The sequence below is a fragment of the Hippocampus bargibanti genome, linkage group LG19 (genome assembly GCF_051943395.1).
Source record: "Hippocampus bargibanti isolate YZ-2025 linkage group LG19, ASM5194339v1, whole genome shotgun sequence".
Classification (NCBI taxonomy): Eukaryota; Metazoa; Chordata; class Actinopteri; order Syngnathiformes; family Syngnathidae; genus Hippocampus; species Hippocampus bargibanti.
In genome coordinates this window covers 5152383-5176913 of record NC_142752.1, presented here as the reverse complement: position 1 = coordinate 5176913, position 24531 = coordinate 5152383, and the positions used below count along the sequence as shown (strand labels likewise).

General features: G+C 42.2%; 2 protein-coding genes across 9 annotated transcripts in view; one reads left to right on the top strand and one right to left on the bottom strand.

Moving 5' to 3' along the window:
- otofa (otoferlin a) overlaps window positions 1-24531 on the top strand; it is a 205832-nt gene that overhangs the window by 148451 nt on the left and 32850 nt on the right. For 3 of the 4 annotated variants that reach the window (XM_089022534.1, XM_089022533.1, XM_089022535.1), the window contains 2 exons: window positions 3735-3831; window positions 21865-21990. The gene's annotated coding sequence lies outside the window, so the exon portion shown is untranslated. Of the gene's footprint in view, window positions 1-3734; window positions 3832-10832; window positions 11315-13388; window positions 13476-21864; window positions 21991-24531 lie in introns of those variants that run through there. The other variant, XM_089022536.1, reaches the window with a different exon arrangement.
- On the bottom strand, window positions 402-24180 carry fndc1 (fibronectin type III domain containing 1). Of its 5 annotated transcripts, XM_089022543.1 has the most exons (21): window positions 24077-24180; window positions 21397-21591; window positions 20791-20856; window positions 19248-19472; window positions 19004-19099; window positions 18813-18930; window positions 18539-18726; window positions 18092-18199; window positions 17735-17923; window positions 15360-17651; window positions 15156-15268; window positions 14955-15066; window positions 14544-14870; window positions 13750-13911; window positions 10590-10826; window positions 9662-9770; window positions 7201-7280; window positions 6800-6829; window positions 6562-6723; window positions 6019-6141; window positions 402-5937 (listed from the first exon to the last, which is right to left on the bottom strand). In XM_089022543.1, the coding sequence occupies exons 1-21, from the start codon at window positions 24147-24149 to the stop codon at window positions 5822-5824; spliced, it is 5121 nt and encodes a 1706-aa protein (XP_088878669.1). In that variant the 5' UTR covers window positions 24150-24180; the 3' UTR covers window positions 402-5821. The 5 variants fall into 5 exon arrangements, with proteins under 5 accessions (XP_088878669.1, XP_088878670.1, XP_088878672.1 ...); XM_089022544.1 differs by lacking the exon at window positions 20791-20856; XM_089022546.1 differs by lacking the exons at window positions 20791-20856; window positions 21397-21591; window positions 24077-24180 and having other exon boundaries at window positions 404-5937; window positions 19004-19149; window positions 19248-19385.

Genomic DNA, 24531 nt, shown 5'->3' with positions numbered 1-24531 from the left:
TTTTATTTTGTTTGGCTTTTCTTCGCCAGTTTCCTGACTGAAGCATTTAAGCATGACAAATCACTTTTTCCGTTTTTGATTTAAATTGTGCGTTACGTGCCAATGTTATATAAAAAAAAAAAGTATTTTCCGGTGTATAAGGCCCACCCAAAAGCCTTTATTTTCTCCCAAAGATGACCCTGCGCCTTATATGCAGGTCGCCTTATACGTGAAGTCATATTGAGCCACAACAGTTCTCGCAACTACTGTCGGCAGCCACACACTACATTTCCCCCCAACGTATAAGTCGTGCGTAACCCCAGCCTCTACTATAGCGCCTTATAATGTGGTGTGCCTTATCTTTTTTGTATTTATATATGATATTTGGAAAACTTTTTATATGGAAAAAAAATGAAAATACACCATTCATTGGGATTGCGCTTTATACTTCTGTATACCTTATACACCGGAAAATACGATAATTGCGTTGTCGCTCAGACTGTAAAATATTTAAAAAATCAAACCTTACAAGCACTACAAATCAACTCTTGTCTAAATTAGATTGGACCGGTTCTATCTCTCGGGAGGAATCACTTTTTTCTTGGAATTAAAAACCGCAAAATCAAATTTGGATGTAAACTAGCATTATGTCTCACTACTGACAGGATGGGAACACACTGTTTTTTTCTTGTTACTGTCCAGATGTGTGAGATAATTGTCCAGGAAACATGTCATTGTTGCTCAACATTTCCAGGTTCTGCACGGTAGGTGGGTCACAAGTCCCGAAAGAAAAATACGCATTAATCAGAATCAGATTCATCTTTATACTTTAAGTATGTAGAACACAAGGAATTTGTCTACGGTAGAACGCGCTGCACTAGTATCATCATTAAAAAAAGCAAAGCGTTAATAGCGATCGGGGAAGAAGCTATTTAAATGTCTACTGGATTTGGTGCGCATGGATTGGTAGCGCCTACCTGAGGGGAGTACCTGGAAAAGGTGGTGGGCAGGATGCGGAGGGTCCAGTTGGATTTTCCGCGCTTTTGTCTTGATTCTTGCAGTGTGCAAGTGCCAATGATTTTTTTCCACTGTCCTAACTTGATCAATTGGCTTTGATCTTAACCTCAAATGAACCTTATAAAACTTGTAAATGACAGCAAGTGTGAAAGTTACTTTGGCGAAATATGACGTTTTTGCTAATATGCATGAACTGTTTAATATAAAATACTGTAGCATTCACATTCCATGTCATTTTGTATGATTGTATTCTGCTCAGCTTTGATGAGAACAAGTTGGACGTCGTGCCCGGTCAAAAATGTTATTGATGTTGGCCCAATTGTGCAGAAACAGTCTAATGAGGGGGCCACGATAAAATCACCGTTGGGAAGTTGGCACTTCATGAAAAAAAATATATTCGACAAAGGCCGGCAAGCTTTTGTTTGGATTAGCCGATGAAGGTGCTTCCCAGTTCCATGGACTTTTTCAGCACTGAACCTGTTAACAATGAAGTCATACGACGTTTCGGAAACAGATGGCACAGCACCGTTGTAGTGGATTATTATTAGTAGGGCGTATTTGACTCCTGTGAATACATTTGGAGTCAAATCAAACTTGTCTGAAATTGAGAAAAATGGCTCGGACAGCGCTGACAAATTTGTATTAACCCCCGTTGACAGAATCATGACACCCAAGCAAACGGCAAGTGAAAGGCTTTCGTTTTGAAACAAAATCTGGGAGTGTAACACATTGCCTTTACGCTGAACTCTGGGAGACGTTTTTAGCTTGCCAGCTAACTAATGAACCAGCTACGCTTTTGTATACACTGTTCAAATGTTTCCTTCCGTTGTAATCATTTAAATGAAGATTGTAAAAACGAATCAATCAATCAAATGTGACCATTTTCTCTTCACAAAACGTTCTGCTTTGCTACAGTCAATGGAACATGATGCAAAAATCCACACTTAGCAGTGCTATCAAGTTTTTTTCTGTTCCTTTAAATTTAAAATCCTCATAAAATCTATTTCTAGTAAAAACTAACCTCACGGTATGCAAGTCAGGAGTTATTCCATAAAATGCAATTTTTAGACTTTGACTCCCCTTTTCATTGCAAGTTGTAAATAATTATTGCAAAATCGTGAATCGCCTTTCCAAAAAAAAAATACAAATAAAATTCCACTTGTGAAGCATTCTTGGGTTTCGATGTCAGCCCAAAGGGTGATTTACAAACAAGGCACATAAATATGTTTAATTCTTATGAGTATGAGATCAGAGTTGCTTTTGTTAAACATTTGGTGCAATTATTTCCAGATTTGTGATTTTTGATTGGTCGGCGACTTCTTGTTTCCACCTTTGTGTCGGGTCAAGAATAAACATGAAAGTAAATGAGTCCAGATGTCTTTTTCAATTCACGTTGTCATGGCTACAAAAGTTAAAGATATCAGTGGCTTTTTATGCCAGAAACCCGACGGTGAAAGGGCACACTGACAAATGGTAAGAGGGAGCCATTTTGTTTGTTTACAAAAATTTGCTAGTCAAAGTAAAACAAATTAAATACAAATAATAACAGAGGCTTAACTGGTTGAATGAAAGTACTGTGCAAGAAAAGTAAAATAATAAATTCAGCTTAACATAATTTTTTTTTCTCACTATTTCCAAACAGGTCAAATTAGCAAATGTTTAAATACAATGCAAATATAATGCTAGTTAAAATGCTGTTAAAAATATGAATAAAATATAATAAAGGCACACTTGAGGTGCATCAATCAAAATGGATTTCTCTCTCTAGGCAAGTTGTTGAACAATTCCAACAGAATTATGTCCAATGAAATAGTTGCACTAACATTTTACAGGTAACTTTGGTCAAGCAAGGAACATGAGCTCTAAGTACAACATCGCTTGTCAACTCGGAGGGCTTAAATATATTTCCTGCCCGTATTTTTCTTTCACTGTCAAAAGGTTCCCTGTGATGATGATTTAACCTTTCTCCAATGAGGTCTTCACTTTTTTTCCAGGCCAACAGTGACCCAGTTCTATATATTTGTCGAAAAAATTGCTTATGTTCACACAAGCACATATTCTTTAATCATCTGGAATATAAAAAATGGTGGAGTGGAAAGGTGCTCTTAAAAGCTCCACGATAGTGCCAAGAAAAAGTTGAGGGAAAAAAATATGGATAGCTGAGTTGCTAATGTTCGAGCCACGTGTGGAAAGCGAGCTTGGACCTGGACTTAATCAAGTCACCGTGGCTTGGCGGCCTTTTTGCCGTAAAAGATGTGTTTTTTTTAGCAGCGTGCGCAGACCCTGACTCTCGCCGTACCGCATGAAAATTATCACACATGCGCCGGCATATTCTGGGAAAACAGTTAATGTTATGGCGCAAACACCGTATCGGCTTATTTTTTTTAATGTATTTTTTTTGGTCAGGTTTAGCCTCGCTTGTTGCTGAAATTCAAACCGTCGCCATCAACAACAGCAAATGCAGGACAACAATCAGTCGTAACAATTACAGAAAATTTAAGAATTATCCCGTTTGTACGTCACGATTAAATTGATTCTGGTGTGTGCGACTCGGCCACCGGGCGGCAGTATAATAACTGTGCTTCATTGTTTTTCACAGAGGATAAAGAATATATGCCCACTAGCAGTCTTATATTGTGTCTTGATAGCACAACACGGAGACAATCTGTTAGCATTAGGCTATCACAATTTTTATTAGCCTGAATTGTATGTGATTCTCTTTGTTTGATGTTTGACAGGACATCTCATTGAAGAGTGGCAAAAATCAGAAGTCCCGTTTTTTTGAGGAGTTCGTTTGCCATCTGCCAATTGATGCTTGTTGTGTAAAGAGTTCAGGTGAGTTCACCGGCACCACGCGGTACTCATATCTAAAACATTTTTTCCAGTTAAAGCATAAATTTAATACGTTTAAATGGCTAACTCATTCACCGCCATTCCTGAATTAGTTTGGTTTTGTTTTTTCTTGCTTGGTTGCCGATAAAGCCCTGGCCAGACCTCTGGCAATATTTTACTTTTCATGTTAGCGCTTCAGCTGTTGTTAAACCAATATGTATGTATTGCATTGTATGTTGGACAGCCACCCTCATTTCAAGCTCATATAACTCCAGACCCATATAATTTAGGAAATACCTCTTTTTTTCTGATGACAGAAGACTGTCTAAGGTTTCTTACGCTGCATTGAATGTTTATGTAGTCCTAAAACTCAATATTCTGTGGATCCTGGAATTCAAGTGACAATGACAAAAACCCTGGCACTGGAACGGACACATTTTTGCACATGTCTGAAGGAGTGAAGATCGTCGTTATGACTTACCATGCTAAATATAAAGCATAAATCCATCATCTCAGGTCCTACATTGTATCATCTGTCATGTAAGAAACCACCCCGCAGGTGGAAAAAACACCAATAAAATGCAAAGGCTGTGGTCGAGAATACCAAAGGCTTTCTATCGTCAAAATAAAACATCCCGCCTGAGGTTTGGACACAATTTTTTTACCTTGCGTGACTACTGAAACAATCATTCATCTCCCCTTTATTGCCCAGCGGGAGGAGTGACATCAGTGTTTTGGTTGCCGCTCAGAAACCATTAGAAGGACTAAGTACCTTCGTGAAGGAGATGACAGAAGCCTTTGGCGTTCCCTCCTGACGAGAATAGCGAATGCTGAAGGTCAACGTACCCGTTTGCTACCGCCACTTATCCCAAAACGAACAGCTGCGAGTAGAATGAGCGACCGCTTCGATGAATCACATGACGTTACGCTTTGAATCGACGGCAAATACAGAGCAGGCCTTTTCCACTCATTTTCCACCTGGACGACTGTGTCTGTGGCGCATCACGATGGAAGTATTTCCTGTCATTTGTTGTTTTCAAACACTCCCAAGTCATAAAAGCAGCACATTCGCGCCTGGATGTGAAAACCTGAACAGTGAAACAGTCAAATAATACATGATAAAGCTTCAAATTCTAAACACAGGGTAGTGGGGAAGCTAATACTGCTCTGGGCCAGACAAAAGTTGGGGAAAGTATAACAAAAGCAACAGTCAAGTGATGAATGTCCGAGATGATTGAATGTATAACACCGGCGGGGTTTTTTTTGGCAATACGAAAGACAATGGAGGCCATTTTCGAGCCCATCCTAATAATTCAGTGAGCTGCTCATCTTTGTTTTTCAAAGGAATCAAAACATGTGCTGCTGTCTATTAAATGTGTCATAGATGATTAGGTGCCTTCAATTCGGCCACCGTCATTTGGGGAAAAAGGTATAGGCCATCGATGAAAAGGTTTCTTCAGTCATCATCTGTACTTCTTTGAAGGTGTCAGACGTTTCGCTCCCCATCCGAAAAGCTTCAACAGCTAACTAAAATCTTGCTGGTAGCTCTGGCCCAATAACATCCGACACCTTCAAAGAAGTACATATGACAGCTGAAGAAACCTTATCATCGAAGGACCACTCCTGTACGAGTGAGAGCATACTCAGAAATATATAGGCCGAAAAATTTTTAAGGGTGCCGACAGTATACAAGACAAAAAGCGTGGCCGTTAGAAGCCAATCAACAGATGTCCGTTTGCAAGTCATTTTCTTTTTGAATGCTGCTCGGATGAGATAAATAACGTTGTCAATGGACCTGCTACTTGATTGCCAAGAATTTTACAGAGTCAGTACACACATGGCTTTTCTTCCCTCATATACAGACTTCTTTATGTAAAAAAAACAAAAACAAGTACACCGCATCAATACATTGTCTTGCATAAAAGCATAATGTTCATTTCACGTCATTAAAGTCTTTTAGTTACGCTAAGCGAAAGTCTGTTTCTTCCTGGTGTTACCACTTTCCAGGGATAGGCACCCCACATTCATACCAGCCTACAAAAGGATGGGATGTTCGTCTCCCAATCACTCCAAAAGTGACAGGCTCCTGTCTGTAAGCGCGATAATATCCTGGGAAGGAAAAGATGCAATCAGAAACGCAACCTGAATCAAAGTTTTATCAATCCAATCTAGCTTGAGCGTCGTGATTACCTTGAGCCGAAGGCAGAGTCAGAGACAGATAGGGAGGCCCAGTCCTGCCGTCCCTGTAGGAGTCCACAAACTGGCAATGGTCCTCTCCTTGTCCCACTGTGTCTCCTATACTGTAGAAAGGCTCTGCAGGAGATCAAACGGCGTCATGGTCACATTTAATCCTTTGAGCGACACCGGTTGCTACGGTGGTTATCCTGTTATCAGGTGACAGGTAATCATTACGGGTGCACAAAAGGGGTGGTTGGATATCCGCTCTTAAGGTTTCATGCTTATGACGTTGTTGACCCAGTCTGGTTATGATTTAAGGACCTGGTGATAAATTGACAGAACAATAGACTTTTGGGTCAATAATTTTGATGGATAATCTGTACAGTGCATAGGGATTGATTCTGACCATGACTAATCACATGTCAAGTGCATTGTGGGCAATCCGACTCATTTGGAAATAGAGCATTTACATTCTAGAAAAGGGACCTAGCTGCCAGGTTGCTTGGATAAATTACAGTATTTGTTGTTCAGGGAGATTCGTGCATTGGGTTTTACCTCTCAGACCGTCTCCCATGAAGATCTTGTATCGCAGAGAGTTGCACAAAACCACGCCCACAAATTTCCTGTACCACGTGCGCTTGACGTACTGGCTGCCTTTACACGAGCTGTGGGCTGAATTGTAGCGGAAGCTGAAAGGGATCCAAATTGGCTCTCCACCTGAGACATGACAAAGAGATTGAAAAGAAGCGGCATATATTGTATACCTACGAACCGAAAGATTGTCTGGACTTACCAGGCGGTCTCTCGATAAGAAGAGGATCATCTAAAAGAAAGAACATGGAGGGCGAAGTTAATGCTAATGTTAATAAACACGTGGTACTGCGATGGACTCATTGAGGAAAGCTGATTTTATTTGTGGCAAACTAAATAACTCATTGAGACATTTTCATGCTTGGAATAAAACTAAACTACAGTAAAGTCTCGTTATATCGATATTCAAGGGAGTCCGAAAAAATATCGATATAACCGGGACTATCGATATATCCGACCCTGTTTGCATGTAATTTTCTCCGTGCGTGCATATAAATAGTATCGATATAACCGGGACTATCAATATATCCGATATCGATATAACGAGACTTTACTTTACATCCAAGCATGTTTTGACTGTGTTGTGGTCACCGTGTGGCTCACCTGATTCTGTGACATAGGTGAGCGTATCGCTGACCGGTCCTAACCCAAACACATTCTTGGCCTGGACTTTGAAGTAGTACCTGAAAGAAAATAAAGCCGACACATGAGGTGCTTTTGTGTCAATCTGTTGTGGCTCTGAAAAAGTGAGAAATACGCTAATGACTGTAACAGATGACTTTGTTCAGCCAGATTCGGGACTCAAGGTCTGTTTCCTATTCCTCGGGATCCACGGCGTAGCGGATATTTGGCTCGCTTTGAAAGGGAGGGTAAAGGAAATGTACTGAACGGACAAAGTGACGATTAGGCGATAGCAACAGAGGATAATAATCAAAGAGATGAGTATGTGGAAAACGTGAAGCGCGAGGACGGTGAAGATTGAAGGCAAGTCGACCTCAAAAGAATACTTTCCTCACTGCGTTCTTGTCTAAATAGAGATGTGGGGTTAGCTCACTTTGCCCACGGCGTGACGAAAAACCTACTTGAAGTCTCACAACTCTTTTTGCGCGGGGTCATGATGTGCAAAGTTAGCGGCGCGGTATATGTATATATTTTTTTGTAGCCAAATGCCTGGATCCAATCATCAGAGCTACATAACAATGACCTAAAATACACAGCACAGTGCGGAGCGCCGGACGAAATGAGGAGAGCAAAGAAAAGCAGATGCAGAAAGCGGTGATGTCATGAAAAACAAAATTGAAGCGAGTGGAAATGAAAATAAGTGAGGAAATTGAAGCGGAATCTAAAGACAAAATGAATACTAGAAAATATTTTCAAGCTACAGTAGAGAAAAATGAGGGTGTGATTTCCAAAAGCACTGTGACATCAGAACACACTGACATACTGGTGCAATTGTTATGTGGACTTACTTAGCTAGCTAGCTATGCCTGCACCCCAACAAGTACGTTCGCTTCAAATAGCTCGTTTGTGTGGCTGAATTAGAGTGCCTTGTTGTCAGCCACAAATGCGCACAAGTCACACACAGAAAGGCAGAAGTAAAGATTGTGAATTTCACAGCCACAAAGAGAATCAGGGCTTTTTTTAGCTAGCATTACCACTCTAGAACCCTCTGTTGTACGCCCTGAGTATGCACACGTCATAGGGATTCAACAGATTTCTGTTTCCCCTCATTTAAATTCTTTCGGAACAGTGGTGGGAACTATTATAAGTACTTTTTCAGAGTTAATGAGAGTCTAAAGGTCCAACATTCCTCTTTATATTGATCCAAAAAGGTTGCAATTCCGGAATGCACTGCAATTTCTTTAGAGGACACAATTATTTTACAAAGTGTTTTGTCAGCTGTCGTGAGTTGGCCGTCGAGGTTGTAAATGACTCTCGTCTGCATATTTTGGCATGGTGACATGCAATATATATGATTTAATCTAACGAACGTGGAAACGTGTCCACATCAGAACATCCCCATAAGGTCTGTTTGTATCGTGTGTGTATCCGGAGAGCAGAAGGAGCCCTGAGCGTCAAGAAATACCAACAGTGTCTCGCACTAGTGGTCCCATGAGTAACAGTAGCCACGGCAGACGTGCCAGCTTGGACACACAGCAGTTGCTAGGGAGGAGCTCTCGAAACTTTTGGAAAAGTTGACGCTGAAACACAAGGCTCCATTGTTGCTGTTGTGCAGCAGGTGTTTAAAAAATGCTCATCTACCCTTTTTACCGTTGTGGGAATCCATTTCAACAGATATGTTGGTGGCGAATATCGAAAATTTTTTCCTCCAGTTGCTATCCAAAATTACCAGGCGGATCATCCAACCATCTGATCCAAATGTGCTTGGAGCACTGATCAATCCAATTGAATGTAACAACTGGCCAACAATAAGCATCCCATAATTGAAAACATAAACAGATCCGGCCATATTTTGCTTATTGTGTAATGGCAAATATTGTGGTCTTAAACATTCCCACAAACAGAAATAAACACTGACGGAGCCTTGAACCTGAACCAGAGGCGCTTCAGCCGCTTCATACCATCGCATACAAGTCATGAATTTTTCCAGAGATGCAAAGTATAAGTCGATCCAGACAACAAATTGTCTTAGTTTCAAAACCAGACATTTAATTTTCATTGTGGGCTGCTCGCACACAATGCAAATATTCTCCTCATACTGATTCACGAGTCGTATCATCCATCCATTTTCCAATCCGTTTGATTCTTACAAGGGTCGTGAGGGTTGCTATGGCCTATCCCAACTGTGTGCAGTACAACTTTATTTAAGGGCTTTAAAATAATCTGATAACTCACCAAATGTTACAGACAGGCCAATTTGAGTGGCCAAGAATGTTGAAACCTTGTGTTTCAGCCAATATTCTCACAAATGTATATTCCCAAGTGTGGCGGTGACAAACGATGAAAATTTGCATTTGCTTTAGTCTAATTTAATTTCCGTGAAGTTTTTGTTTTACAGTATATGCATCATTTAAGCCCTCGCGTCAATGTGATACAATGTTACCTGGAGTTGGGTTTAAGATTCTCCACAGCCAGATGAGTCCCACTCGATACCCTCGAGGACCATCTGTTGTTGAGCACGTCATCGTATGACGCGCTGTACACCATGTACCCTAGGGAAAAAAAACAATTTTGTGTGATTGACCGATCATTTTTCTGAAAATGACTATTATATATTTAAACCATGATGCACCTTGGTCGGTCTTTGCAATTTTTTTTTGGGGGGTAGCGGGGAGGTTTTGGCTATTTTCCAGCCAATATCGGTTTTCTCATTCTTGTTGCTCATGCAGTCATGCAGTCGACACTCAAATTTGGTGCGTGACCTGTATGTCGTGCACCCTGTAGGTCGTGTATATTGAAATGCCGTATGGCATCCCCAACTTCAACTCTGACTGGAACATTCCTCCCACACCCAACTAAATCCTGTACAAGATTAGGGCTTAAGCATTTCTTATTTCCCCTCCATTAAAAACAAGACCAGCATTTGACCTTTCATCCGAGATAACAGCATTCGTTTGTTAGCCAACAGAGTGTGCTTTTAAAGTCAAGCAAATCGTTCACACCAGTAGGAAGGAAACAGTTGGCGAGTGAAAAGAAAATATAAAATGCAACCCCCACCAACAAGACGTCGCACTGGAGACCCCTATCTGTTTTACACATCAGAAGACGGCCCGTCCCACAACACAAGAAGGGGCTCGTGTGTGTCTGCCAGATAAAACACTTTGCATCCCTTTAAAAAGCTATGCCAGATCGGCCAACATTTTGCACTCAAAGGGTCCTGATCTTAAAGTTTTATTTTTAGACTTCATACGTCCGACTTTTGGGTTCCCTTGAGAAACCAATGATACGGACCAGATGATTTCATTTATGTGATCATACTACTCAGTGGTGCTGTCTAGAATACTTAAAAATATTGCTTTTTTTTTCTTTACCTGAAACCATATCGTCCTTCAGTGGCCGGCCCCAGTCCAGGATGATAAACGAATGGCATCCCTCCATGGCAACCACGGTGAGGTTATGGGGTTTATTTTTCGGAGGCTGCTTCTGATTTGAGACGCGACTGTCATTCTTGATCAGATCTTCCAGGATGTCAACTTGAAGATACTCCAGCGCCTCCGTCAGGGAGCAGGGAGCTCCCGGGTCTTTTTGGATGTAGTTCACATATGGCGCTGGTGGCAAGAAGAAGACAAGAACAAAATTCAGCCTTGCCATTCGTGCAAAATCCTGAAAGCTTTCTCAGTGGGAAATGGCCTCGACCGATGTTCATCGTTCAAAACAAATATTGTACAATGGCTTTTCCTTTTTGTACGACCTTGGAAAAAGCTCCTATTCATTCCTACTAAAATTACATTCTTGACTCTTGATTTTTGACTTATGTGATCCGAAACAAGGCCTTCCGATCTCCCCTCCTTTGCCTCTTTGTTTTCAAAGTTTCGGAGAAAGGCCAGCTGGACCTACAGCTGTGAATTCCGAGTTGAACTGGGATTTAGAGGGAACCACAGGATCCTGGACTGGCTCCCAACTCTGCAGATGATTGTGCCTCACTACAGGCCGAGAGTCTTCCACGTGTCAGTCTCGACATTCCAGAGTCCGTCAGCTCTCACTGTATGTGCGTGGAGGATCAAACGACTCCCGAATTGCATATCCAAACATTGCTGTACGTCATCCGGTATTATTGACATGTGATTTATCGCATTTAAACACGGGACGATGCATTGTATACTTCAAGACAAAAAGAAAGTGCACCTTTAGTGGTCCAACACCCTCAAGAGTGCACCTGTTCTATCTCTTAAACAAGGTATGTACAAAAACCAAAGCCATGGTTCCACGCTAATGTGAAACTTGAATGAGAGAATGAAGACTGACGGATTTAATGATAGCCCGATGCAGGTCAACAAGTTTACCCAAAGCTGTCCATGGGTCTCTTCAACCAGTCCGCATTTGGGTTTTTTTGACCATTCGGGACAGCCATGGTTCTCGCTCACTTTTCAACAATTAAGTAGGCCCTAACAAGTCCACGAAAATCTGTGTGAAGCCAAATTTGTTTTTTTCAGGTGTATGTTGTCATCTGTTCGGAATTGGATCAACACACAACTTGTACTAGTCATCACATCTAATTACAGCTAAACCAATTTTCAATCAAGCTTTTTTGGTTTGTTTGACCAACCTGCTAAATTCTTGCCAGAGCAAAGTTTGCTCCGTATCATGAAAGACCCTCCCATTCGAGACTCTGCGTCTTCCGCTTGTAATCCAACAACCAAGACATGTCTGGCAAGTGAGTCTCCGACACAGATGAACTATTGCTGGGAAACCTTCGGCTAAATTAAAAAAAAAGTTATCTAGTCAGGCTCGTCCAACACAACTCATTCTGTCTACGTGGAAGCTTTTGTCAAGTTAATTTATTTATCTATTTATTTGTTCACTGAAGACTTTTTGATTCATGTCCGGCTGCTCATAGATCAGATTAACGCATGGAGAAGTCCCCGCCAGGGATCAGGCTGTTAAAACCAATTTCGATTTGTTGCCTAAAAGAGTACATTGTTTGCACGTGTTGCTCATATTTTCATCGCCAGGCACTACCAAAAACATTCTAATCTGTAAACTCCAATCCATTGTTGTTTCTTGTTTCTTTCCTGCCCCTCGAAGGATCTCAAAGTCTGATTTCCTTGGCCCCCACTGCATTGCTTTTTAACACTGATATTTATGCGGTGTCTTCCATTTAGCATTTCCAAATCCAAGACTTAATCTGCGCTTAGCTTCATTTGGATTGACAGTTTACCTTCATCCAACTCGTAACTGGAAACCACTTATTTAAAATATTTTCCTTCACTCAATTCATCAAGAAATATTTTGACTTGATCAGTCTTTGCTCATGGAAAAATAACTCTGTTAATAAGAGCAAGGTAAGAAGTCATTTGATCAAAGCGATTTGAGTGTGAATCCAAATAATGCGCCGCATATGAGTCTGTAGTCCAGAAGTCGCTCTCAGTCTCCAAATATACACAGTTTCAATTTTGTCACCTCATGATCAGGATTTGGTTTTCCTGAGACAAGGTCCAGGAAATAACAAAAAGTTTTATTAGTTCAGATCAGTGTCGTTGCGATTAAAGTCTCTTGTCTCAGCAGAATAAAAACGCTTATGCCAACAAAGTTTTCATGTTTTGATTGCTCCAACGGGCATAAAGGCGGCTTATGTTATTTGGATCAACATTCAACTGGCTGGGTTTTATTGTGTTCGCATGAATCGTTAATCCGTGTTTTGGTCAGGATCGTGAAAGGGTTTCGGTTTCATTTGCCACTCGTAGGCTGCGATATATAGACTCTATTTACATTTCTAACCGTTCACTGGGAAGGAAGCTTGATGTGGAGTCCAGTTTGTGTAAGTTGTGCTAAAATCGTTTTGTGTTTTTACAACCAGTTGGGAAAAGTTATCCAAATACATGAGCAAACAAACAAGTAAGAGAAGTCCCCATAAAAGGAAGCTGGGGGTTAATAAAGGCTCCAAGCAGCTTTTCCGAATGATGATCCGATTACATCGAGACATCTTAAATGAACCAAGACTGTTAGCATTTTATTTTTTTTATACCACATTTAATTTTCAGTCGTGTTTGTTACGAGATGCATTCCATGAAATGTCCTTTCTTTGGCCTTTGCAACTGCACTGAGTCACATTTTTAACAATCCCTTGTCACAGATTTTGTTTTTGTTGTGCTCTTGCTAAAATGCTCTAGGATGATACGTGATGGTGTCAGGTACCCGAGAGTAACAATTGGTACCAAGTACGTTTAAGCGATTGATCCCAACCATGACTCAAATCGGTGAGTACCCGAGAGGAGCTTTGGCCGTGTGGTTGATGGAAGTTGCGCTTATTTATTGCATATACGAGAAAACACACATTGCCAATGTATTTTTATTTTATTTTTTCCACTACTCTTTTTCTCGATTTGCAATGGGGCGATGAGCTAATAAGAGCATGTGAGTTTAATTACCCCATTTTTAGCAGTGAGTATCATTCAAACTATTTTTGTTTAGAAGGGTCAACATCAACTTAAGCGTTTGGACAAGTGATATTTTTTGCATGCACTAAATTACCTGTAAATCGCCTCTTTCCACTGTCGTCAAATTCTGATAAAGGACCTCGGCCGGATGATCTGGTGTCTGGAGTGGGCATCACTGTGGTTGTGGTAGTAGTGGTGGTGGTTGTTGGCGGTGTTGTGGTTGTTGAAGGTGGGCTCGTCTGGAGCAAAAAGTCATCTAGCAACATTGCGGTTCATTAGTATTTTTCAAGTTGGATAGATTCATACCGAACCCAATAACAAGCTGGATCATGAATTCTTTGGAACGTCCACCGTAAAGTTTGTCAAACACAGTGGATTCATTAGCGGGCAGCTGTATGAGATCATTTTCATCAGATGCCATTTTCTTGAACTAAAACATTTTTTTTTAATGCGGAGTGGTATTCGCTCTTTCCTCCTCCATTCCTTCTGGTCATGCAGTACCAGGAGATTTTGGGATTGCATCCACTGTCAAAACAAGCGCAACAGTTGTCAAATTGCGCAGTGTCACTGTGGCCCATAATGTGCGAAGTAAAAAAAAAAATGCAGACCATGTGCAACATAGCCCTTAAGGCGGCCAAACACCTGCGGTCAAAGTGTGACGCAACAATGTTCAGAGCAGCCAAAACAACTTGTGTTTGGCTCCGTTTGTCCATGCACATGCCAAAAACCTAACCCAAAACTAACTAAATGAAATACAGGAAAGGAGAAGCGATATCAAGATCACACAAGCGCTAACAGATGGGTAATAGTGCAACAATGAGACCAAGAGCATAATATTATGTCAAATTGTTACACTTGGATCTAATCTACAGGTAGGTGTGTACTCACCTTCTGAGTAACACTCTCGTGTTCCATCTGAGTCAAGCACCGGATCTCCATAATCATCTATTTTGGAGAAGGTTCCTGGTGGACAAGTCGGGTATGGTTCATCAGTGGTGTACTCCTCGGTGGTCCATTCTGCGGTGGTTGGTTCTGGGGTAGTGGTCGGAGCGCTAGTCGTGGTTGTGGTCCTGAGGCGAGGCAAGTCCAAGCCTTGCAGCGGTTTTCCTCCAACCATAAGGATCTTCTCTTTGGGATTGACCACTGGATGACTATCGCGGCCGTGACCAAACAAAGCCATTCCTTCCTGGTTTAGTAGAGGGCTTCCCAGATGGTCTGCAAGTAAGCAAGTTATTCTCAATGAAACCTACGGTTGTGTTCCAAAACCATGACTGGTATATACAAGTGGGAACACATTACCAAAAATAGTGCGTCCATCCGCGCCAAGCACTACTCTCTTTGGTTGGCCTTGGGAATCCTGGAGCACTTTTCCATCTTGGTTCATAAGAATCCCCAACTCCAAATCTACCAACTTAACCGAAATGTAAATTAATGACCGACGAACAAATGGTCATATTGCATCACCATATTCATTCGGATCATCTCATGTCAGAATTTTACCCATTTGTTTCCATCAGGTCCAGTAATAAGTCTTTGACCGACCGCCTTGCTGATTCCATGAGTGTCTGATGATTCTTTATCCCTTCCTGTCAGATTTGGTTGTCCATTTTGACCTAAACAATTACAAGATTTGTCATTGGCGTCGTGAAAATCGGACAGTGCGACGTACAGTACAGTTTCATGCATTTTACCATTTGACTTTACCATTTCCATTGCCGGCTATACGAGCTCCTCCGTTGGGTGTTTTGCCTCTCAAGATAGGAAAACGACTTCTTCCCCCCTGGCCTCTCGAGCTTTCTCTGGATGAAGGTGGCAGCACTGATATAGAGTGGATTCTGGAATCTGTGAGTCCACCAGTCCTTGTTGGAGAAGAGATCCTGCTCGCATTGCGATCTGAAGTTAAGAATGGTTTGAGTAGATTTGAAGAAGAGGAGTGGGTCGATGACGAGGATGAATTTGATGTTGTTGAAGAACCTAGTCTAGAATTGTGTGCTGATTGTGATCTGGTTGGAAGCCTGGATGCACCAAACAGTTTGGTTGCCAGATGAGGAGAGCGTATCCTTCCATTCATACCAAAATTAGGACGACGGTAAATTGTCCCGGACGATGAGGTAGTCCTTGATGGTGTATCTCTTGAAGCTGCATTGTCCTTGTCATCTGTGTTACTGTGTTGCTCAGTCGATGTAATGGCAGAATTCTTTCGGTCCACTGTAGGTTCTGCAGCATTTTTATTAATCCCGCTGTTTTCTCTATTCTCTTTGTCGTCATGGTTATTGTCGCTGAATTTCACATTGGTGGTTCGATAAGAGTCAGCGTTTGAAGTGGATGAAGGTGGAGGTGGATGTCTGGAGCGAGTCTGCTCTGAATTTCTGTCCATCAATGTGGGTTTGATAGAACTCACTGCCATCTCATCACTTTTTGGTGAGTCACGAGAGGAAGTATCAGTTGGACCTTCACTAGTTTCCTGTATTGAGGATACGGCTGCAGAACCCGTGTCTACGGAATCTTTAGTAGGTAGCCCCTGCGGAACGGGTCTTCCTGTCCCGGTTGAAGATGAACTTCTGATCCAAGGAGTCCGACCACCATGTCTGGAAAATGACAATCGTGTTCCTGAACCTGACCTGGTCAGCAATTTAAATCTTTCAACAAGGGAGGGACTCATTTTGGTACGAGTTGTTTTATCAGAGAGTCTCGCCTCCTTTTCCTTTTTCTCTTCAATTATGGTATCTTCTTTGTATCTTGAAGTAGGTTCTTCAATTTTGGTTGCCTCTGTGTTTTTAAAATTGTGTTTGTGAACCATTTCACCGTTTGTTGTGGCACCTTCCGGTGATGTATTTATAGTTTCTGTGTTATGTGAAGAGCCTTGCGACCCCTTATTTGACACATAAGGGTAGGCGTTTCCCCTGTTTGAATCTGAAGCTACAGGGCTATTTGATGGGGAGGATAATGTCAATTGTGATTTTTCAGAAGTCAATGTTTCCAATGTGGCTTTGCCATCAGTCCTTTCATTTGAAGTGGACCCAACCATCGCTTCATTGAAGCTATTTGAAATTTGTTGTTTGATAGGTTGGTCTGGTAAGGTGGACTGTGATGTGGCCTGATTCTGAGTTCTGGTTGGCAAACGTGACTGTGCGCTTAGACCTAATCTGTTACCATTCATCAATCTGGTTGAATTTCCTCGAAAAGGAATTCCCAGGTTTCGTCGGCTGTAACCATTTCTTGCACCAAAGCCAGATCCATTCGTCCGGCCAGACGATGCAGATTCCTTGCCCGCAACTACGCGTTCCGTCTGGGTCTCTGGCTTATTTTCTTTTGGAACCGGAATGGTATGTTTGTTATGTTCTATAACAGGTTCATTGGAAATGTCTTTGCTCTGTGGGTGTTGAGAGGCTGTGTCTTTTCGGTTGTCCTCCAATTCTGTATGACGCAGCGACGTGGTATAAGGTGAAAATGATTTTGGAGGAAACAATGATGAAGAGGAGGAAGTCTGTCCTCTTCCTTTTTGATTGACCCTGTGCTTTATGGGTTTTCTTTGCTGAGGATCAACCGATGTGGCTTTAGTTGGGGACAGTGTAAAAACTTTGAGGCTGGGAGTCTCGGGAGTTGGGGACTCATCCACTTCACTATAAATATCATCCTCAGATTCAGGAGAAACATCATTATATGGTTCTTTTGTCTCAAGTTCAGACTCCGTGGTTGTTGTAGCTTCTTCTGCAGGAGAGGTTGTTGGTATTGTTTCATCATCTTCATCATCGTCATCCTCTCTCCTTGAGGTTCTGCCTCTATTTACTCCATTCCTGACTGAACCTCTTACTGAAGAGATGATGCCGTGATAAGACCTTGTCTGAGAAAGTGGGCGCACCCGTTTAGTAACAGGTGCAGAGTTGTGTGGCTGAGTTGGTGTGATTGCTTCTTCCGGTGCCTCCGTTGATTGGATCACTGAATTATCCCTTTGGCTGTCCTTTGTTCTTGAGAACGACGAAATGGCAGTCTTGGCTGATAGTAGAAAAAAACAGACTATTTGTAATTCACTGTCTTAAGAGTTTTCACACACATATTACACACACTGTTATTCTTACATCCTGGCATGACAACACTGAAGGCCTTGCTTAGTGGCCCTTGTCCTCTCCTGTTGGTGGCTCTGATCTTGAAGATATATCGTTCTCCAGGCGTTAGACCATCTATCGTGGCTGACGTTGTGCTACCTCGGTAAGTCACGCTTTTCATTCCAAATGGTTTCAGTGCAGGGGCATAAGAAAGGATATATTCTGTGTGGAGGTGGAGGATAGATATCTTTGTGAAAACAGGTACCAGAACTTTGTGGCCAAAGATCTGGCCCTGTAAGAGTTGCTTTCAGATTCCCGCTCTTGAGACCTTGGCTGAATTCCCAGGCAGAATATTAGCAATGTTCGTTGAATGACTAATTCTGCTCATACCTCGTATCCTCCCATTGGTTTCTTCAGGTGTATCCCAAGTGGCTGTCACGGCAGTCCCTTTCCCTCGTAGTGGTTTGACTTCAAAGTTCTCTGGTGGCCCGGATGGTGCTTGCAAGTCATGAGAGAAAAAAAATAGTTAATACAATGTCTGGACAAGGCGATGGACATGGGAAAACATTGCCTGAAGCACTTCAAAACAGGCACCAAAATGGACGAAGATGCAACAAAGAAAAATATTGCTCCTCTACGGTTTGTGCATTCTTTTGGTATCACACATGAAAGTTGACAGAAAATTCAAGTTGAAGTCAGAAAGTATATACTGACGTTGTAGTGAATCAATCCTGTCCTTTTATGGTGCTGTGTTTACCTTAATAAATCTCTTTTATCAACTTTATTTGCGTAAAATATTTAGCATTAAATAGCAGCTTTTAGCATCCATCATCCTACCTGACTCAGGGGTCCTCTGAAATACCGATACGCTCCACTTCCCATCGTTTTCTCCTTCAGAGATTCTCACGGCAAATTCATACATGCTATCAGCATACAGGGTGTCAACCATCACTCTTCTCTGGTTGCTCTCTTTGAACTCCCAACGTGCCGACTCACCCTTCTCCCTGTACCTTACCGTATATGATCTGTAATGAGACAGATGGGTACCTTTAGTTCAAATGGGTTCCTTTCCCATCCTTGGACATTTGAAAGATTTTCACTTTTTTAAGACCTGGATTCACTCGACTCAATCTTCCCCATTTCCACAGCAGGGTCCACCCAGGAGATGAGGACCGATTTTGGAGACATGACCCTGACACTGATGTCCTTCGCCTCATACTCGGGTGGCTCTGGTTATGACATTACAAAAGATTGCTTCAAATGATCCAAAACGTCACAATTTTCAAAACAATCGTTGCATACCTGGCGTAGTCGTTTTGGTTGTCGCGTGCTTAGCAGGAGTGCTCTGGCCCTGAGCTTTCTGTGCCTGCAGTGACACCACATGAATGGACTCAGATGCTATGAATAGAGAGGGATACCAGGGACGACCAGGGTTTACACTGATGACACTAAACTTGAACAAACAAAATGTATTCATGACACTATTATCCTTCAGTTAAGCCTAGCCTTATACTTTGTCTGCTATGTGACGGTTGGGCGGTCTTACTTAATTTATGCGAGTTACGGTTCCTCTGATCAGACTGTGGCTGGGCGATGTGTCTGTGTCTTTGCGCCGATGAGGTAGTTCTTGTGAAGAACCCTCTCCGAGGCGACCTCCTTGTTTCCATCCTGAGGCTTGAAGCGCTTGGGCGATGAGCTGTTCTGTTCACCCGAGCGGCACGCTTCATAGCAGTCTCATTTCTTGCTCCAGGATATGTTGACCTGACTGTTCCTGTGACAGAAACAAACAAAAAAAGTCATTAGGGCCGATATGCTTGACAATTGGATGGTAAACATCTTGTCTTGCCTGCTAATACATGTCAGAGGGCCAGTCGCAAGATGGCTTTGACGATGGTTATCAGTAAGTGTGAACATGTATTTTTACGACTCAAAGGTCAGAAAAGGGAACATGGCCCATTTGCGCATCCTTAGAAGGTTCAAGGAAGTCAGGGGCTACGGGGTGTCTTTAAAAACTGTTCAAGCTTGTCTACATTGTGCTGACCTGCCTAAGCTTGGCTTTGAGTTCAGAAATGCACTAAAAGTCAATGAGCCCCGTTTGAAGCACCTAGCCCCGCGGTGCTTCGAACGGGGTTTGCATTTCAAAGGAGAAGATGTCAGCAAAAATATGAAAAATTGCTCTGTGATCGACCATCATGGCCTCTCACTTATCTCGCTTGTGTTTAACAAACCCCTCAGGATGTCACGTTGTAATGGCGTCTGAATCTTTGAGGCCACAAAATACGCTTGCACGGCCCTCACTTGATTGTATATCTATGGACAACCGAACCACCAAGCCATCCTTAACATTCCGTACCACCGATGAAGATTCCAAATCTATTATTTGAATGTTATTTTTGGTGCCTTTTCTCAAGTGAATCTTATCCGACCTCCCTTTTCCATGCATGTTCATCTGGTCGTAACTGAACTGGATCATGCATTCGAGCATCCACACCTCAGGCACAGCTCGAATTCCTTCAGAAATTGAAGCATAAATAACCCCATTTGGTCTTGATCAGACAAACTCTGGCTTTTGTACACTTTTACAAAGCAACCCGCCCACCCAAACAAAACTTCTTGATAAATGATCCCAGTGCATACTTAGTCACAAGTTGCCCACCGCGAAGCCAATGACGCCACATTGCTTTGTCTGTTGTTTCCACAAAGCATTAGAAGTAGAGCTTGAGAAGCAGACTCGAGCCTAGACATGATTATTATTATTATTTGGTGGGTGCCTGAAAAGGAAGAGGTTACGGTGGCGAAGGAAAGGAGAAGCAGATGAATGAGCTCCCTGACGGTGAAGGCGGGCGGGGAAGGGTGAAAGCTGGGGCGAGGAAAGGAATGAACGGATGCGGAAAGACATTCAGGTCATTGTTGACGTGGCAGGGAACACTGTGGGGATGAGGTGATTTGACCCCATACCCTTTCAGACAGTAATTGTCCAATTATGAGTGTCTGTGTGACATATTTTTATTTAGTTTTGTTGTGCCTCTCGCTCGATTGAAGACAAGTCGTATCCTCTAAAAATGTTAATGCTGGTTGGCAGGTGTTACCTGTTGATGTGTTGCTGACAGGTGCGCTGCTCAGAACAGCAAAGCCATCAAGCTTTACCCATTCATCTAAAAATAAAAACAATATATGTGTGTATTTGAAAATGATGTCCAGGGAATTATTATGAACGCTTCGCTATTAACAGACCAACCTGTAATCTTGTGGAATGGTATTATTTAACTTTTTAGGTGAACAAGCAGTTTCTTCCAATAACTCAACACAACTTTCCTCTTTTTATATTTTTGTATTTATTCTCCCCTGGCTTGCTCCAGATAAGTCAAAGCAAGTCTGCCTTTGAATCTTCCAACAATAGCTGGCTAGACACATTTTATGAAGCAAAAGGCGAGCGGTGCGTGTAATTTATGATGTTGCCGAGGAAATACCGCAGAGTCTGCAAGGACGTTTTGCGGTAGAAGACCCCCCTACCACCACCCTCCTGCATATTAACTACATTATCCCTGGAATGTCACAGGTTTAGTCCTTTTTTCCCCCTCATGCGATTAATCTCAGCAAGACAATAGCTGTCCCGTGCATCAAAAATGCAAGAAACCGGACAAATGACAAAAACAAGGCACATTCATCATATTTGATTGTTTCGAAAGTCTTACCGACATCCTCAACTAAAGGAGAGCGAGTTTCCTTGCCCACTCTGGGGTAGCGATGAGTTCTCAATGGCTTGCTGGATCCTGGCCCAAAACGCTCCACCGGTCTTCCGTCCAGATGGATCGAAGGCTCCCAGGTCTCCCTCAGACTCTTCACCAGTGAAGTTGCTTTCCCATGATGTGCCCGTAAAGGCTTTTCCGCTGCAATGCAAATCAAACGTGCGGACTTTTTTTTTTATATAAACGCTCAGTTGACCCTTTTTTCAGTGTGGCAAATGTCTCAAACATACCCCCAGTAGTTAAGTTAAGTGCGCGTGTGTACAAGGAAGAAAATCATCTATGTGGTAGCACGCCTGAGGCTCCAGAATTCCTCGCCGCACCTGCCGGTCCTCCCTCACACCGGCACAGAATGAATTGAAAATGTTTATCATGTTTTACAAGCGGTAAAGTATGACTATTAAACTCCATTTTCAGAGTTGCTGGAAGACTACTTCATAGAATATGCTTCCCGCCATGGACCAGGCTGTCGTGCACGACTTGATTGGCCATGATTGAAGTCGGCCGTAACCACTCCCACAACGGCGCAGCGCACTACATGAGGTAAGGCATCCGTTGCGACGGTTTTACGTCACTCGTGAAAAATGGAACCCCAAAATGTTAACTCATTCATTGCCATCCGTGATTTTATTCGGGAATTGAAAATATGACATGAAGCGCCATTCCTGAATTTGTTCGGGTTTTCTTTTTTCTTGTGAAGGAGGCTGATAAAATGCTCGTCAGATATCTGGCAATGTTTTTTCCCCTTCCACGAGGGGGCAGCATTTGCCTTTTGTACAGCCGCCCCTATTTCAAGCTCAGATGACTCCAGACCCATATAACTTAGGAATTAACTCTTTTTTTCTGATGAAAGAAGAGAGTCTAAAGTTTCTTACACTGTATTGAATGTTTATGTAGTCCTGAAACTCAATATTTTGTGGGTTCCGCAATTTGAGTGAAAATGACAAAAACCCTGGAGTGGACACATTTTTTCACATCATCAGGCGGCGAATGAGTTTAGTCTGAATTTCAAAGGTACGCAAAGTCAGAATTACAACAAAAAAATCTCATGTCATTGAAATCAAAAAGGAAGCCAAATTTGAAAGCGATGACATCATTGTGGTTGTGACAGGTGTGCGCATTTTTAGCTTCGCCGGTATTTGTTCAAAGTATTGGACCGCTGCCTTGACGTGACTTCATGACGCAAGGCGTGTCACTGCTGGCATTCAGAGGCAAGTTGTCAACCCGCAGGTGCTCGGGGATCATTCAACAGACCCTCCGATCATTTTGGAAAGATGTTCTTTCCACATTGACAATATGACAAATACATTTTCTCAGTCAAAACACAATAAAGCCACAAAAATTCCTCATTCCGGGAAGTCTCTCTAGAAAGCTCCTGTAGAATTCCAGTATGTTAAAGTGGGGCAGGGAAATTAAATTCCAGTGGCTTGCAAGGACATGATCGCCTGCTCCCCCACCCCTCTCCCCACTCTTCTCCATCTCACTTACTTTCCCCATTTTCCACAAGGAGATGATCTGACATGATCCAAATTCACTGCAGCACTGTTCTGCCGTTGCCAAGGTGTCTAGATCCACCCAACAGCCCACTGACATGACCCGATAAATATGAAACTGACAAGCCGATGACATGCGAATAGAAAAAGTCAATGAGCAACAGTTACATCTCACTTTAACGCTTGTTGTAAAAAAAAAACACCCAGGGGGGGGGGGGAGTCTTGTACAGTAAGTTGCACACGGCAGCTACTGCCCTGTGGATTACATTAAGGAGCCCCCTCAGGTTGACTCAACAGCGAAAGCGGCAGAATAGGCAAAAAAAGAAAATATGAACTACAGCCCAACACCAAGCTCCAGAGACGTGAAAAGGAATGTAAACTTTGGAAAAAAAAAGTTCCCTCGGTCACTTCTCCAAGTCTGCGGCACTTGAATCACATCTGACTGTAGACACCAAAGCGTACAGTACGGTCAAATTTCAGCTCGTGGAGGTTGGAAAGTTTTAATTCCCTTGACAATACATTAGAGGAATAAATCATCAATAAGCAAGATCAATGCTATTTGGAGATTAAAATAAAGAAATGAATAAACAATGATAAAATAATATAAAATAATAAAAAATAATTTAAAATAAACATTTTCCATATGCGCTTATAACAAGAAAAACAATGTTTTGATCATGTTTGTTCCAAAAATGTATATACATTGTCAGGGAAAAAAAAATCACTATAAAAGCCAAAATCGCTGCTCTCATTTCATATTCTGCAAACAAAGTTTTCCAATTGACACACTGTCTGTCCACCAATTAGTAAAAAAAATGCAATTGCATAGAAAATACAATTTTAAACGCAATCAATTGATTTTAATGCGTCAATCAAAAAAAAAGTTATGAGCTATCATAAACTTAAAGAAACAGTGGGCGTGTCAACGTTAGCTGCAGACAAAATGTGGATGACTCCAACCACAACATTTAACATTCAAAATCCCGCTTAACTTTTTTTTTTTCACTCCATCATGCCAAATTCCAAAAGCATATTTAAACCTCTCACATCACCCCTGACCCCATCTGCCTCCCTCTGTCCTGCATGCATTCATTGCAAAACAAAGGGTCACTTATTTGCCGTCTATGCTGTATTACCTGTCCAGCCTCGTCCGGGTGTGCAGAAAGCGACAAAGAAGGCCAAAAGTGTGCTACTTGCATACAGAGCCATGGTGCATGTGGCGCAAAAACTGCAGAGGAGACGCAGCAACCAAGCGTGGAAGGGGTTGGGATTCAATGACCCGCCCCCCCACCACTCCCTTACCACTGGGAGCCCCTTTCTCCCTCTCAATAGTCATCAATCCTGACACTAGGGACAAAAAAAATCAATCCAAATCATGTCTGGTGCCACTTGATGGCCATATGCTCCCTTTTGTTCATGCCATACTGGCACCCCCGTGGCATAAAACTGGATTGGGAACCGAATATGAAGGGAATTGTAATTTGGAGCCACTAGAGGGCGAGCTAGGCCACATTTAGGATGTCAACCACAACCAAGGAATTTGACTGTTGACAATGTTTGGCTTCTGCAACACTCAGCGTATTTTATAAGA

Coding starts and splice junctions, on each gene's coding strand:
- fndc1 (XM_089022543.1), bottom strand. CDS start 24,149: ATGGCTCTGTATGCAAGTAGCACACTTTTGGCCTTCTTTGTCGCTTTC. Junction 18,200..18,538: donor TCAGAGGACCCCTGAGTCAG/GTAGGATGATGG, acceptor ATGACTTGCAAG/CACCATCCGGGCCACCAGAG. Junction 17,652..17,734: donor CAGTGTTGTCATGCCAGGAT/GTAAGAATAACA, acceptor TTCTACTATCAG/CCAAGACTGCCATTTCGTCG.